This window comes from Strix aluco, chromosome 2 (genome assembly GCF_031877795.1).
Source record: "Strix aluco isolate bStrAlu1 chromosome 2, bStrAlu1.hap1, whole genome shotgun sequence".
Lineage (NCBI taxonomy): Eukaryota > Metazoa > Chordata > Aves > Strigiformes > Strigidae > Strix > Strix aluco.
In genome coordinates, this window is record NC_133932.1 from 119,841,619 (window position 1) to 119,854,748 (window position 13,130).

General features: G+C 36.8%; 1 protein-coding gene across 1 annotated transcript in view; it reads right to left on the reverse strand.

The window, feature by feature from the left end:
* The window catches only part of DDX10 (DEAD-box helicase 10), a 186,690-nt gene that overhangs the window by 73,026 nt on the left and 100,534 nt on the right, over positions 1-13,130 (reverse strand). The window contains exons 14-15 of the mRNA XM_074816113.1: positions 3,653-3,766; positions 1,292-1,453 (exon numbers count right to left, since the gene is read on the reverse strand). Coding sequence (XP_074672214.1) covers positions 1,292-1,453; positions 3,653-3,766 — 276 coding nt within the window. The remainder of the gene's footprint in view (positions 1-1,291; positions 1,454-3,652; positions 3,767-13,130) is intronic.

Here is a 13,130-nt window from a genome sequence, read left to right on the forward strand (position 1 = left end):
TAAGGAAGCCCTAAAAACTAGGCAGTACCTCCAACAGAAGTCTTTTTTTTTAAATATATTTCCTTCTTTTTGACATACTATCATTCATTTCATAAAGGATAATAATTAGATGTAATGTGAAGCACATTCATGCAGTAAGGTAGGTTACAAGAAACTTGACACTCTCCATAATTACAAAAAAAACCCCATGATATTGATGATGTGGCCAGTCCTGTTCATTTTGCCCACCTCACTTTTGAAAAGAGGCATTCTCTTTTCATGTTATCTCCACAGTTGAAATATTTTTTTTAATGCAGGTAAATATCTGATCAATGTAATTTGTTCTCCTCAGCATTATAACTATGAAGCTGTGTTAACAGACCAACTGATGAAGTATTTAATCATTGAAGTCTGATGTCAAACATACAACAGCATCAAAGTATATGAATTTACTAGTGAATAGCAGATTGATTAGAGAGTAATAAATCAGTCTCTCTCCTTCCTTGTTTATTAAGCTGCATCCTTGAAATCTGAAAGCACTGCTTTCTGTGAAATTGACTGTGATTTCACCTATAGCAGAGAAAACATTATGTCTTTGCAGCTACTTTCAAATGCAGCACTTCACTAAAGAAGAGGTACATGACAAAGTCAGAAAACTCTGCTTTGGTCCATGACAAATAATACAGAAGCAGTTTGCAAACTTATGGTACGAAATGTAAAGGTTTGTAAATGCCAGAGAGAAGCCAGACTGCAGATACTGAAGTTTTCAAATTACAGCCAAAAATTCTATGACATTATTTGAATAATTCATGAAATAAATTCTGATAGTCCTAATAACACTGACACAAAAAGTTAGCACTTTTGCCTACCTGAAATGTAATACTTAATGCTGAGCAAGTGGTAGTCTGAAGACATTTCAGAGCCACTCCTTCACTTCCCTTTTCCTCTAAACATCTTCAGCATTTGTTAGAGCATGTATGCAAAACATCACTTTCTCTTTGTGAAACAAACCCTTCCACTGAATGTTGCTTAAAAAAAAAAGTTATGCTCCCACTAAACTCTTACCAGATTTTAAAGTTGTAAATAAAGCTCCACTGTTACCAACATCTGGTATTGCATAAAGCTTTGTTACCCAGCTACTTATGTCAGAACAGTCTTCCTGTGTGCAGTGTAGTCCTGAAAAAACCCATGAATTTAAATGAACTTGTACTGCCCTTATTTCACACTATATTTAAGTATTTTTCCTCACTGAGCAATCCATATCAGAGTATATATACCTGCACTTCAGTAACTGAGGTAGAAATCAACTTACCCGATGTTTTTCCTTTACTTTCTTCCTGTATTCTTCTTTGTCAAATTTGTCTTCTTCCTGCAGTATTTCTTTAGCTTTATCTAAGTTGATACCACTGGCATCATCTTCCTCATCTGCTTTCGCCAAATTGGATTTTTGCACAGGTGGCCACTGCTGCACTAGCTAAATTATACATGTCAACAAGAAAATTAATGGTTACAATAATTTTTTTCCACATGAAAGTTTTGATGCCCTAAATATTCCAATACATTCTTTTTCTAGACTAAATAAAAAGGCCATTTGCAAAGGAAACAAACACAACTTTTGCACAGTACAAACTTGGATACCTTATTTAACGTCACATTCAACCCAAAATGAGCATTTGAAAATAATGTCTCCATTACACTATATTACTGTTTAATGGATTCAGTTGAACTTCTTCCCCTATTTTTCTCTCTTTGACTAATGAAACAAATAATTTATAATCCTGCTAGTCATTTTGGGAGAAAAATCGTATTTGGTTTCAAGAAATGACTCTCCAAAATATATGCAACAGAACAAAATACTAGCAATTCTAAGCAGTATGTTTTCATGTAAACAATCAATATTCCAACATACTAACTGTGAGAAAAATGAGATAAGCCTTCATCACACAGTACATGAAAAATCATGACTGTAGGTCCATGTTCTGGGGGAAGCAAGGAGAACAGATGTGGAGGGTTTTATTGGTTATTGTACGAAAACTGGATTGGAAATGTTTGATGATTCAAGTTTGACTTGTGGATTTCATGAAGAGATCCAGCTTCCCTTAAACTTCTGGAACTCTAAAGCAAAGACAAAAGACTACATATTCATCAAAAAATATCCCCACATTTCTTATGACCTAATAGCTTATACCTTTTGGTACGAGCAGACATTATCTGGGAGTAGTCTTTGAAAAATCACTCTTGCTTATGGATTGGTAGAGTAGTAACTCTTAAAAAGAAACTATATGGCAGAAAATACAGAATGTCTTTCAGACACAAATGCAAAACCAAACATGTTTAGGACTCCCTAATGCACACAGGTTGTTAGTCACCTGGACACTGGTAAACCCAACCTACCGTTTCTACTTCCTTTCTGTAAAATGGAGCTTGTGTACTCGTATTTTCCAGAAAGATACATTTCTTAAGGAAGTTTTATTTTATCAAAGAGAAGCATGTGGAGTAGGACAGTAAAACTTCAAAAGTACAGTTTTACACAGCTCAAAAAAAAAAAGCAGGAACAATGTCCATAGATGCAAACTTTATGTTTCCTTAAATAAGTCATCTCTCCTCTATCATGCTACTTTTCTAACTATAATCTTTCTGCTAATTTTTTTCCCACCCTCACTCCTTTTTGCTTTATTTCATAGATACATAAAACATCTGCATATATATCTTAAGATGAGACAACAGCTTTTAAATATCTAAAAATATCTGAAGATATAATTTCCAGTCAATGGGACAACCTTTAAAACCTTTTATATTTTGGCTGTCGGTAATTATGTGGCTATACTCCCCTCACCTGCAATATAAAATGCTTTATTTTATTTGGTCACAAAAGCAAATTATATACTTGTAAAGGTGACCTCTCTTTCAGTTTATGTCTTACTGAAATTAATCCAGAGTTTTTAAAAAAAAGCTATTTTTTTCTCAGGGCTGGAAATGGAAAAACAATGTACACAGCATCTGAAGCTGTGAAATCAAATGTTAGAAAAGTTTATGGAGCATAGTAGAGACTTGCTAGTGAGGTTATCGTCACAATGAAACCCTAGAGTGACTAGGATCCCCTATAGTTCCTTTTGGTATAAAATCAATACATATAAATTACTGGCAAATTTCAATGTACTGCTACATCAGCACCAGTAGGCGAAGATTTGGTACTTTCTTAGCTTTCCTAACAAAACTTTTAATCTAGAAATAGTGAACGCTATAAAGAAAACCAGGGACTTCTTTTAATTCCAGTACATTAATTGAAGACTTGTGGGAGCTCTGGCAAATACCTACAGGAAAACTTTTTTACATTTCTGTAGGGAAAAAGTAGGCTCTTGATTCCACCTGAAATTGAAGATAATAGGCAGAAAAGAGGTACGGTTCTGTAATCTACAAACAGCTCTAATACAAGTATCTTACACATACAAAGGTGAAGTGAAGTCAGTGCTCAGCATTCCTCTTTGTCCCCAGTGGAACCCAATTCTAAATGGAAGCTGAACAGTTTTGCAAAACTTAAACCAATTACAAAAAACACACTATTTTGAAAAGTGTATCTTTTTATACAGATATGAAGTATATATATTTTTGTCTTTATAGAAACTACAAATTCAGTTCCCACCAAAATACAGTTGTTTTGAATTGATCTTACCTCTCCATCTTCAGTAAAGACTATTTTTGTGTTGACTTTAAATTTCTTCTTCAAGATTTTTTTGGCTTCTTGGGTTTTAGTTGTTTTTTTCTTCATCTTTGATTTTGATGTATTCTGCATAAAAGAAATTAGATTTCTTATGGGTTTTTTTCTAGTCAATTCCTAAAACACATGAACAATTTCCAGTAAAAATCAGCTAACACATCTTTTCATAAAAGTGTTTTAAGCAGGCCGTATCATGAGGAACTCATTTACTCTGATAAGAATTCAGCATAACTTAAATCTTGTCAGCAGCAGGACACCTGACTCATTCAAATCTCACTAACCTTCTTGGGACAAGAACAGTAGATTCACCAGCTTATGCTGTTAGCAAGACTCATCAGCCAAGAAATCCAGTATAACTGACTGAAGCCATTAACTGACCAGATACCACTTTCATCTCACTTGTCATCACATTGTCCCCAAGCACCGCAGCACACCACTTCCAAGTTATTTCTGTGTCAATGAAGGGCACAAGTGGCCATGCAAGAACCTTCCTATTTTGTAACTATTGTCCCTTGCAGTCCCTTGCAGAACATCAGTGCTAGGAGATGTTTACCAAACTTAGTATTAAACAACATCTAGAATCACAAAATTTATTAGCATCATAGGAAAAAAGTTGTAGTGAAAGAAAGTGGTAAAGACACCAGGAAAACTAATAAATGAGTCAGCAGAGATTGTGAAATCCAGACATTAACACCGTTTCCAGCAGGCTGAGATTGTTCTTTCCTGGCTACCAATGAGAAAGCAACACCGACCAGAAAAAGCAAATATTATCAGCAGAACAGTATCCCTGTATAAAACACACTGATACTGAAGTTACATTTATTTTTTGTGCGCGCAATCTTGTTGTTAGCAAGAAGAGGTCACTTCTATTTTTGACAGAGATTGATGATTTATCCAGAGTGTTTTCACATTTCAGAGGTAGCTGGCAACTCTGGGAGGACCGTTTTAATTACTTCTGTAAAACACAGTGGAAAATAAATTGTCACATCCAAGGATGGCCTGCATAAGTTTCACAGACCCACCTATCTGGTGGCAACGTCATGAAACCAAAGAACATGGAGCTTCCCAATCTCCACCTCTTCTTTTAAGAGCTCTCCTTTCAAGAACAAAGGCCATATGTGTTCAGGCATCTAGCGGGACACAACATACATAAAGGACATTTTAAGAAATAACTGCCGCTATGGAAAGTATTTTATAGCAAAAGATATTCCATAGGAATATGTGGAAATTCCATAGGAGAAGATCCACAACTCGGGCATCATCCTGTAAAGACTGCAAAGCTCCACTATTCAGGAAAAAGTGCCTGAAAAACAGCCACTAAACTGTCTAAACTTCTGATAAATAATAGAAATTGGTCAAAGCACGAAGAGAGAAAAAGAAAAACCTGAAATTCTTTTTCTCACTTTTCTTTTTTATTTTGGTCCTTTTAATCAGTTTCATGTTCTATACCAGATCCAGTATAAAAAGAAGCAAAAAAAAATTTAACTCACAAAATCACTACCATTATGGTCAGCACACTAATGCACTGAAATATCAACTATAAAAGAGAAAAATTACAGTATTCCTAACAAGAAAAATGGTTTGTGACAGCTACTGCATTGTGTTATCAAGTAATGACCATATCTATTATAGAAAATAACAACTGTAGCAGCACTTATGTCCTCAGTATTGTCATGATTTTTGTTGCACTGTGCAGCTACTACTACTTAGGCACATCTTTAACAGCTCAGAAAGCTGTGCTACTCCCTCACTCCTGTTGCTTATCCTACAAACACAGATTGTTTGAGAGTCTGCATAAGCATAAACCCCTTACCTTTCCTCGAAATATGGACTACTTAAAACAACAGGAATTGTCCAGAGGAAGAATTTAAGAGGTGTACTTCAAGGTGGTAAGATGGTACTTCTCACTACCACAACATTTTCTTTCACCAGTCGCTTCTGGTTTTGTTTCTTTCTTTTTGGGTTTGTTTTTTTTTCCCCCATAATATTTTGTTAAATTATATTTAAATGTGAATCTCAACTGGTTACTGAGAATACTTGGTTTTAAAAAGGTTTTCCTGGCTAGAGCACAAATATCCAATGGGCTGTCTTTGCATGCATACATAGGCAATATTTCCAGTTGTACCCTGACTTCACTGTTCAGCAGAAGTGGTGCAGCACAGGAGGGAGGTTGGGTGGGTTAGTGTGGTGGTGCCTGACATGGCCTCCCTGCCCCATGGGGAAGGCTACATGGTCCAGGAGAAGAGTCAGGCAGGTCAGCCATGGGGTGTATATAGACCTGGGGTTACGATGGGGTCCCATAAATGCTGCTTTGTTCCTCTCCTGGAGACCTCTCTCACATTGTCCCTATATAGTCCTAAAGTCTCTCTCTTCTGTCACCTAAGTCTCTCCCTCCATACGTCGCCAGTAGAGTCTTTCAGAGCTCTCCTGTCCCAGTGGCTGCTGCTCTATCTTGAACATATCTGAGCCAGGAGTTCCTCCAACTGGTTGCAGTCTTGACATAGGATGAACTGTTTACATCCGTCTCAGCTCATGGCCTCCTCCCCCACCCATGCTACCCCACTTACCCAAATACTTAATGCCCTCACCAAAATTTTTAATGCCACTGTCTGTCTTTGCTTTGACCCCACATGTGAATGGCTACATTGAAACATCAATTTCCACTCAAGCAGGAATCTGATTCATCCATTGAAAGAAGCATAACACCAATGGATAGCAGACCTCAGGCTTTCCTAATCTGCAGTGTGAACCCCCAGTTCCCTGTGTTTTCAAGCCATTCTGCTTACTCATTTCCCATTTTCATCTTCTGTACTAGAAGATACCTGACAATTTATGAGCAGCAGGTTGGCATTTAATCCACATTCTCCATGGCTTCATCTCTTTTCCTCACAATGAGTTCACCACACCAGCAGACACCAGCTGCTGGAGGCTGCCAAAAGATCGCCTCCACCTGTTAACCTCAAGTGCTGCGAAGAATACAACTGTGACAGAAGCAATGACTCCTCTCTAACTGCTCAGTAAACAGCTGAAATCTGGGGTCACAGGCTTTACACGCAGAAGCATGGTCACATCAGCAGACATGAGTGAATGAAGGATTTTTTTGTTGAAAACCAGACCTTGCCCCTAATGCCAGAGCAAGCCATGGACCTGGGCACTTTAAAGTGAGCTGAGAGGGCATAGCAGGTCCCCACTGGCTCACTCGGAAAACACTGTTTCAAAACCTGCTCAACTAAGATCAACATCAGTAAATCCATTTCTAAAGATGAACTATACCATCAAATAAGTGTTGATCTGAAAAAGCAAGCATGTGTGATCTGGGCACAGGTCTTCATGTTGCTGTTAGATATCAAACGGATTCTGTGGTTGAACTCAAGTTGGTAACCCAAGTTAAAGCACTAGCCAGTGAATGCACACTTCCCTCAATGAGAAGAAGCTACCCGCTGCTCAACAGCACATACATTTTGCCATATGCCCAATAAAATAGGCCCTCAAGTCTCACCTTTTCTATGAAGATGTAGCACTTAAAATGATCAAACAAGGCCAGAGTGATAATCAACCTCTTTAAAATGGTATGTAACAGTTAAGCATTAGAAGTTAAAAAGTCACGCACGTTTATAAAAATTTTATAATACACAGGCTCAGCTGCAGGGTTGGGGGATTTTCTGTTGTTACTAATCAAAAGCCTAAATTTCTTCCTCCTTTTGCACATGCACATACCAGATGGCTTGGTGGATTATTTAATGAGTTAGAATAAAAACTAGCTCTTAGAAGCACAGAAAATTCAAACATTTTCATATATAATCAGAAACAATACAGCTAATATGCAAGTTCTCTAATTTTCTCAAGAAGGAGCAGGCTTTTGTTTTCTGGCTTAAAAGATCTGATATTCTTAGCTAAATCTATGACAAAGGTTTTCTAAATGAAGAGACAGACAAGTTTAAGACATAGGATTTACTGGTTTTCAATTATAATTTTTTTCCGAAAAGACAGGGCATCAGAAACACAAGCATCAGTAAATTTTGCTATTCTAATATGGACTAATTTTTCTTACTAATACAATTTTTAAAGCCAATATTTTAGACTGAGTATGTAATCCTCAGTAACTCGGGACCAAAGCACTTACAGTCTCCTACCATAACCAAGACAAACACATTTGCTTTGACCTTTGGAGTGTTACAAATCATCAAATGCAAAAGTTTCTTTCTTTCTAACTATAATTTCCTTTTTAATTTCAACTCAACAAGCCTGTGAAAGCAAGCATAGTATATTCAATACAGAAACTGTCTAAAGACTGGACTATATTATTGTGGCAGGGTAAAATATCGGTAGGAAAAAGTTATAATCAATTTTCCAGTCACGTTAGCCATAACCGGCATTACTGCTTTTCTAGGGTCTTCGTGGGCTTTTTTCCTCCCCCCTGCTTACACCTTACAATTCCTAAGAAGAATGGTGCTGTACCTGGAAATATTTTTCACTCTCTCCCAACGTTATTACATTACCTTACCCAGAATTCAACAGGAACTGCCTCTGAGAAACAAAAATCGATGTGGTACTCAATTTCACACACTTGTTTTGTGTTTCTTCAAGTAACTGCCCACAATAGGAGCAAGTATTATCACATTTATGTTATCACCAAGCACGTCAATCCCTGTCAAGCTACTGAGTTCAGACTCAGAAGTCATTTCTCACTGAACAAGACACACGCTTGCCAGATTGAAGCTACCAAATCTTAGACAAGGAGAAGTGCCGTCTTCCTCTTCATGTTGTGGAGAGCATACAGACATGGTTTTCATCTGGCAGGCACTAAGAAACTTTCAGAAGACTGAGTATCCTCCAACCACTAGTCTAAAGCAGCTCAACCCCATAAACTTCCCAAACTCAGACTACGAGGCTTTGATTACCTACAAAGAAGATACGGTTAGAGTGGAAAGAAACTTTCATTCCTCCTGAAAAATATCTAATGGTAGAAGCAGCAGTGAGATACAAACTTCACACCTTACACCAAGGGAATCAAATTAACCAGACTTTGAAGTCCAGTCCATGTTACTTCAAAACTCTGAACACCAAAAAGCTTCTTTTTAGTAATGCGATTTGGCTCAACCAGCTATCTGTCTTCCTGTGGAGTGTAAGGGACCAGAGAAGCAGAAATCCTAGGATGCGGCATGACCACAAGGAGATGTATGGATGCTGCTTTCCTTCATAATCTGTAGTAGCTAGGTGGTCTCTGTTTTAATTTCCAGCCCACTTCTCTGCAATGACAACATTTCAGTCCTTCCTGATTTATGCTGACTGTTCACAAACCACAGGCTGCTTTGCACTGTCATGAACACCAGAACAAGCCGAAGCCACTGAGAAGCACCAGTGCAAAGTTCTTCAAACCATCCCTCCACTTCCACAACACAACTTCCCCAACCATTCCTAGGAAGACAAGCTCTTTTGGTAACATGTGTTGGGTTTTTTTAATGTAATACAAGTGACGCTAATTTTGCTTCAGTGAAGTATTCTGGGTTTTCTTTTTTAATTAAATGTTAAAAATTAGGAAGCTTAGATTCACAGACACTATCCAACCAACTTGCATAACATCTATATAGGTCACTGAGCACAGCTTTTACCATGACAGTTGTGCAGATAAGGAAATAGGCAGGTTGGTACTCAAAAGACAAAACCAGCACTCCTCATATGTTGTTCTGATTGCTTTCCTATGAACTTTAAAACACATAAATCAAGTATCAAGATCAATATGATCTTGAATTTTTCAAGTCATGACTTAAGTTAAAAAGGTGTATGTGTATGTGTTATTTTGTAGTATCATGCAAGATTTCAACCAAGATACTAAAAAAGCACAAAATTGAAATTATTGGTTGGTAATTCCTTACACAACATTACAGTTTGAACAGGGAAATTCTGGACAGCTAAATTACTTGCTACATCTATGCATTATTTACTTTCTAAATCTATTGAAAGAATGTAGATTTTGAAAGAGACCATTTTCTAGGGTAGAACAACCTACAGAGAGAACTGAACATTTTACAGTAACAGTTGGGAAGATAAGGATAAATCCAGGTTGGTATTTAAAAGAAAAACAGCACTCAGCATACAAAATAGCACACATAGGAATCCTTTCAAAAATCACAGCAATAGGAGGAAAAAAAAAATAGAGGAAATAAGAAAAGCTTCTAATAACCACTATTCAATCTTGCTAACCACATTACAGACCAAGACCACAGGACCAGCAGTTCACCACACTATCATTCCCATCTAAATTGCCCTTCAGATCAAAGAAAGAGCAACAGATACAAGAAACCATAGCAAAGACAGAACTGTGCTATGGCAACCACACACTTATGTGATGCTTGCCTTTGTTTTTCATTACCATTAGGACATAAAATTACACCTGAATCTGAATTTTATTAAGAGTTGTGTGCTTGGGTGCAAGAGTTTGGTTAGAGAGAATGTCTTAGCAAACAACATACTATTATTTTCTATAAAACTAATTAAGCCATGAAAATTGAAGAGAACTAAACTTAATATTAGAATCTCAGTATTTAAAACAAAATGCAAGAGTGAGGATTAAAAAACCTGCCAACTTACAACTTGCTAAAAGAGATTGAGTATTCTGCAACATATTTACATGATGAGCTTGGTTCTATGTTTAGATGGGTATTTGCTACAATTCCTTGTATTTTAAAAAAGGCATTTATTTAGGATACCATTTTTACTTGTATATAGACTACAACAGCAGAAAAAAGGAGAAAGAAGCACTGGTAAATGGCTTCATGCACAGTATTTCCAACTACAGACAAGAACCAAGCTTAAGAACAGAAATCTTTATTAAATGGCTCTTCAATGATAAATCTTACTCCCATTCCTAACTGACACCACATAGCAGTATTTCTCTAGAATACTTCTAAAACGCTGAAAACAACTAAAATAAATTTTCTACTGAATTATTGCACTTTTTTCTATGAATGAACACATATTCCATGTGATACCTGACTGTTCATGTCAGCAGCTACTATCAAGACTTAAAATTGGGAGTTTTGGCAAATGCTAAGCAGAGATAGAGGTTGAAGTTTCTCTTCCTAGTTAGTCAGTAAAAAAAGCAGATAAAAATAAAAAGCTGTTGATATAACAAAATTCACATTAAATTACTGAACTTATTCTGTGAATTACCACTTAAAAATCATACCCATCTAAACAATGGCAGTGACACCAGCATTTTCAGCACAGATTATCTTTGCAGGACATTTGGGGTTCCACCAGTAGCTCTGCACTCCAACTATGAATTTAGATGAGAGAAAGGATGTTTTTATTCCGCACATCCCCCTACCCCCCATTCATGTTGAGATTTACTTCTGCTCTATTTCCTCATTTCTTTACAGGTAATTTAGAAATGCCTGAGTACCATTCCTACTCCTTAAATGTCTTCTGAAATACCATTCCTGTATCGTCACAACGGCATTTAGCATCTACAAATTGAAACCCAATCCCAAAAATAAGTGCATCTGTATCTTTTCATCCCTGAGAATTTTCATTGCTTTCAGTTTCTATATTGAAAAAAAGACTGTTAATGTTTTATCCTGATACAAAATCCCATGATACCAGAAGGAACCATCAATGAGCAGCAGCATTGCACAATCAATTTTTCATGCTTTTTTCCTCCCCATCTTTCCCTCTCCCTCTGCTTTCTTTTTTTAAAATATCTATTTCTGACTCCTCCATAGAACAGGAAGATTTTAAAGAATGCTTTAGTGAAGAGCCAATCTTCCCCAGCCCACGAAACAAACATTTGATTTGAGTACTATAAATTATGTAATTGTACACACAGCTCTAGTATCTGCATATGCCAACAGCTTTTACTGTTGATCTGCAAAATCACTGCACCTCATTTCCAAATCTGTAAGAATATAAGAAATAAGGCCTCCCCCAAAATAACTAAGTTTATCATTGTAAGATCTAATATGGACAAAACCACTATTTAAGAAATTTGTGAGTTACAGTAATTCGATAGTATCTCACTCTGTAAGATGTCTCTATTTAATGCACTGGACCACAGAACTTCCCAGTACAGCTCTTGCATTAGCCTGAAAATCTCCATTACCTGTGAGGATAAGTAGCAATGACATCCCTTTCTAAAGCATTAGGCCTTTAGCAACACAAGACCATGACCTTCTCATGCAGTTTATTTAAAAGAAAGGTGTATCAGAGAATAGTGAACTACTTTACATATTTATAGGCAAAAAGTAAATTAAGTTATAATTGAGCATGCCTGACTAAATGAAGATAAAGACATTCCAGAAGACTGTAATTCAAAACCAAACATGTTAACATAGCTTTCATTTATTCTTGGGGTTAAGGTTGGTAGAAAAATATATTTCCAAAAAACATGTGCAAGCTAAGATATCCTAATAACTGAAAGACTCTCAGACTGAAAATATACTAGTATAGAATAATGATTAATATCACTAGTAACTACAGTCCCAGATCAAGACATAAAATGTTTTCATTCCACCCCTCCCTGTCATTGTAAGATAATGCATCATTACAACACAATCCTCCTCTGGTAAAATTCAACAGAAATGCACAGTAACCATCAAATTTTCCAGCACTTCTACAACCAAGAGAAGTAGATGAACTGTTTGCAGTTATCCTAAGCTGAGAATTATATCTTAGTAAATGAATGAGTGTTCCTCCTACAACATCAATTAACAAGCAAAACCCTATGATTTTGTTGACTGCTATTCATTCTCTCTATTCCAGAGCTTCCATTTTTGTGAGAAGGCCATCGTGAAGATATTATTTCCAGCAAAACATGGTAAATTAGAACTAAGAGCATGAACATATCTTTGATATTGAACCAAGTTACAAATTACTTCAAAAGAAGCCATCTTTTGTCTGTCACTTCCCCCCAAAACCAAACCAAACCACAACAAACAAAAAACCCCAATCAACCAACCAAACCAACCCCAACCCAAACCCCGTAACACATTAGTGTGGAGTTGAAAACCTAGAAAAACCTGCACCTGTTTTTCACCTTTTGTTCTCTTACATATCTCCAACAATGACAACATTGAGATCTTTTCTCACTTTCCAGCAGGTGGAAGGATCCTGCCTATTCATGCCCCACTAATATTCAACATGAAACAAGGTCCACACTCAAAATGGAGGTGAAGGGAGACAAGTAGGAAGGACAGGAAGGGCTGCCTTGTTTTGGATGAAAAGAACCTTAAGCCAGACAGGTGTGCTGAGAACATGCCATGGCTCTGGAACTTGTAATTTTTCAGTCTCCAGAAGAATCAGAATTGCTCTTCTCTCCCAGGCTGCACTTAATATCTTTGTGCAAGACAGTTAAATTGAAATATTCAGAGAAATATAACCACTGAATGATACAGGAAGAAGGTAATGCTGAGCTGGCATTTAATAAACTGAAAAT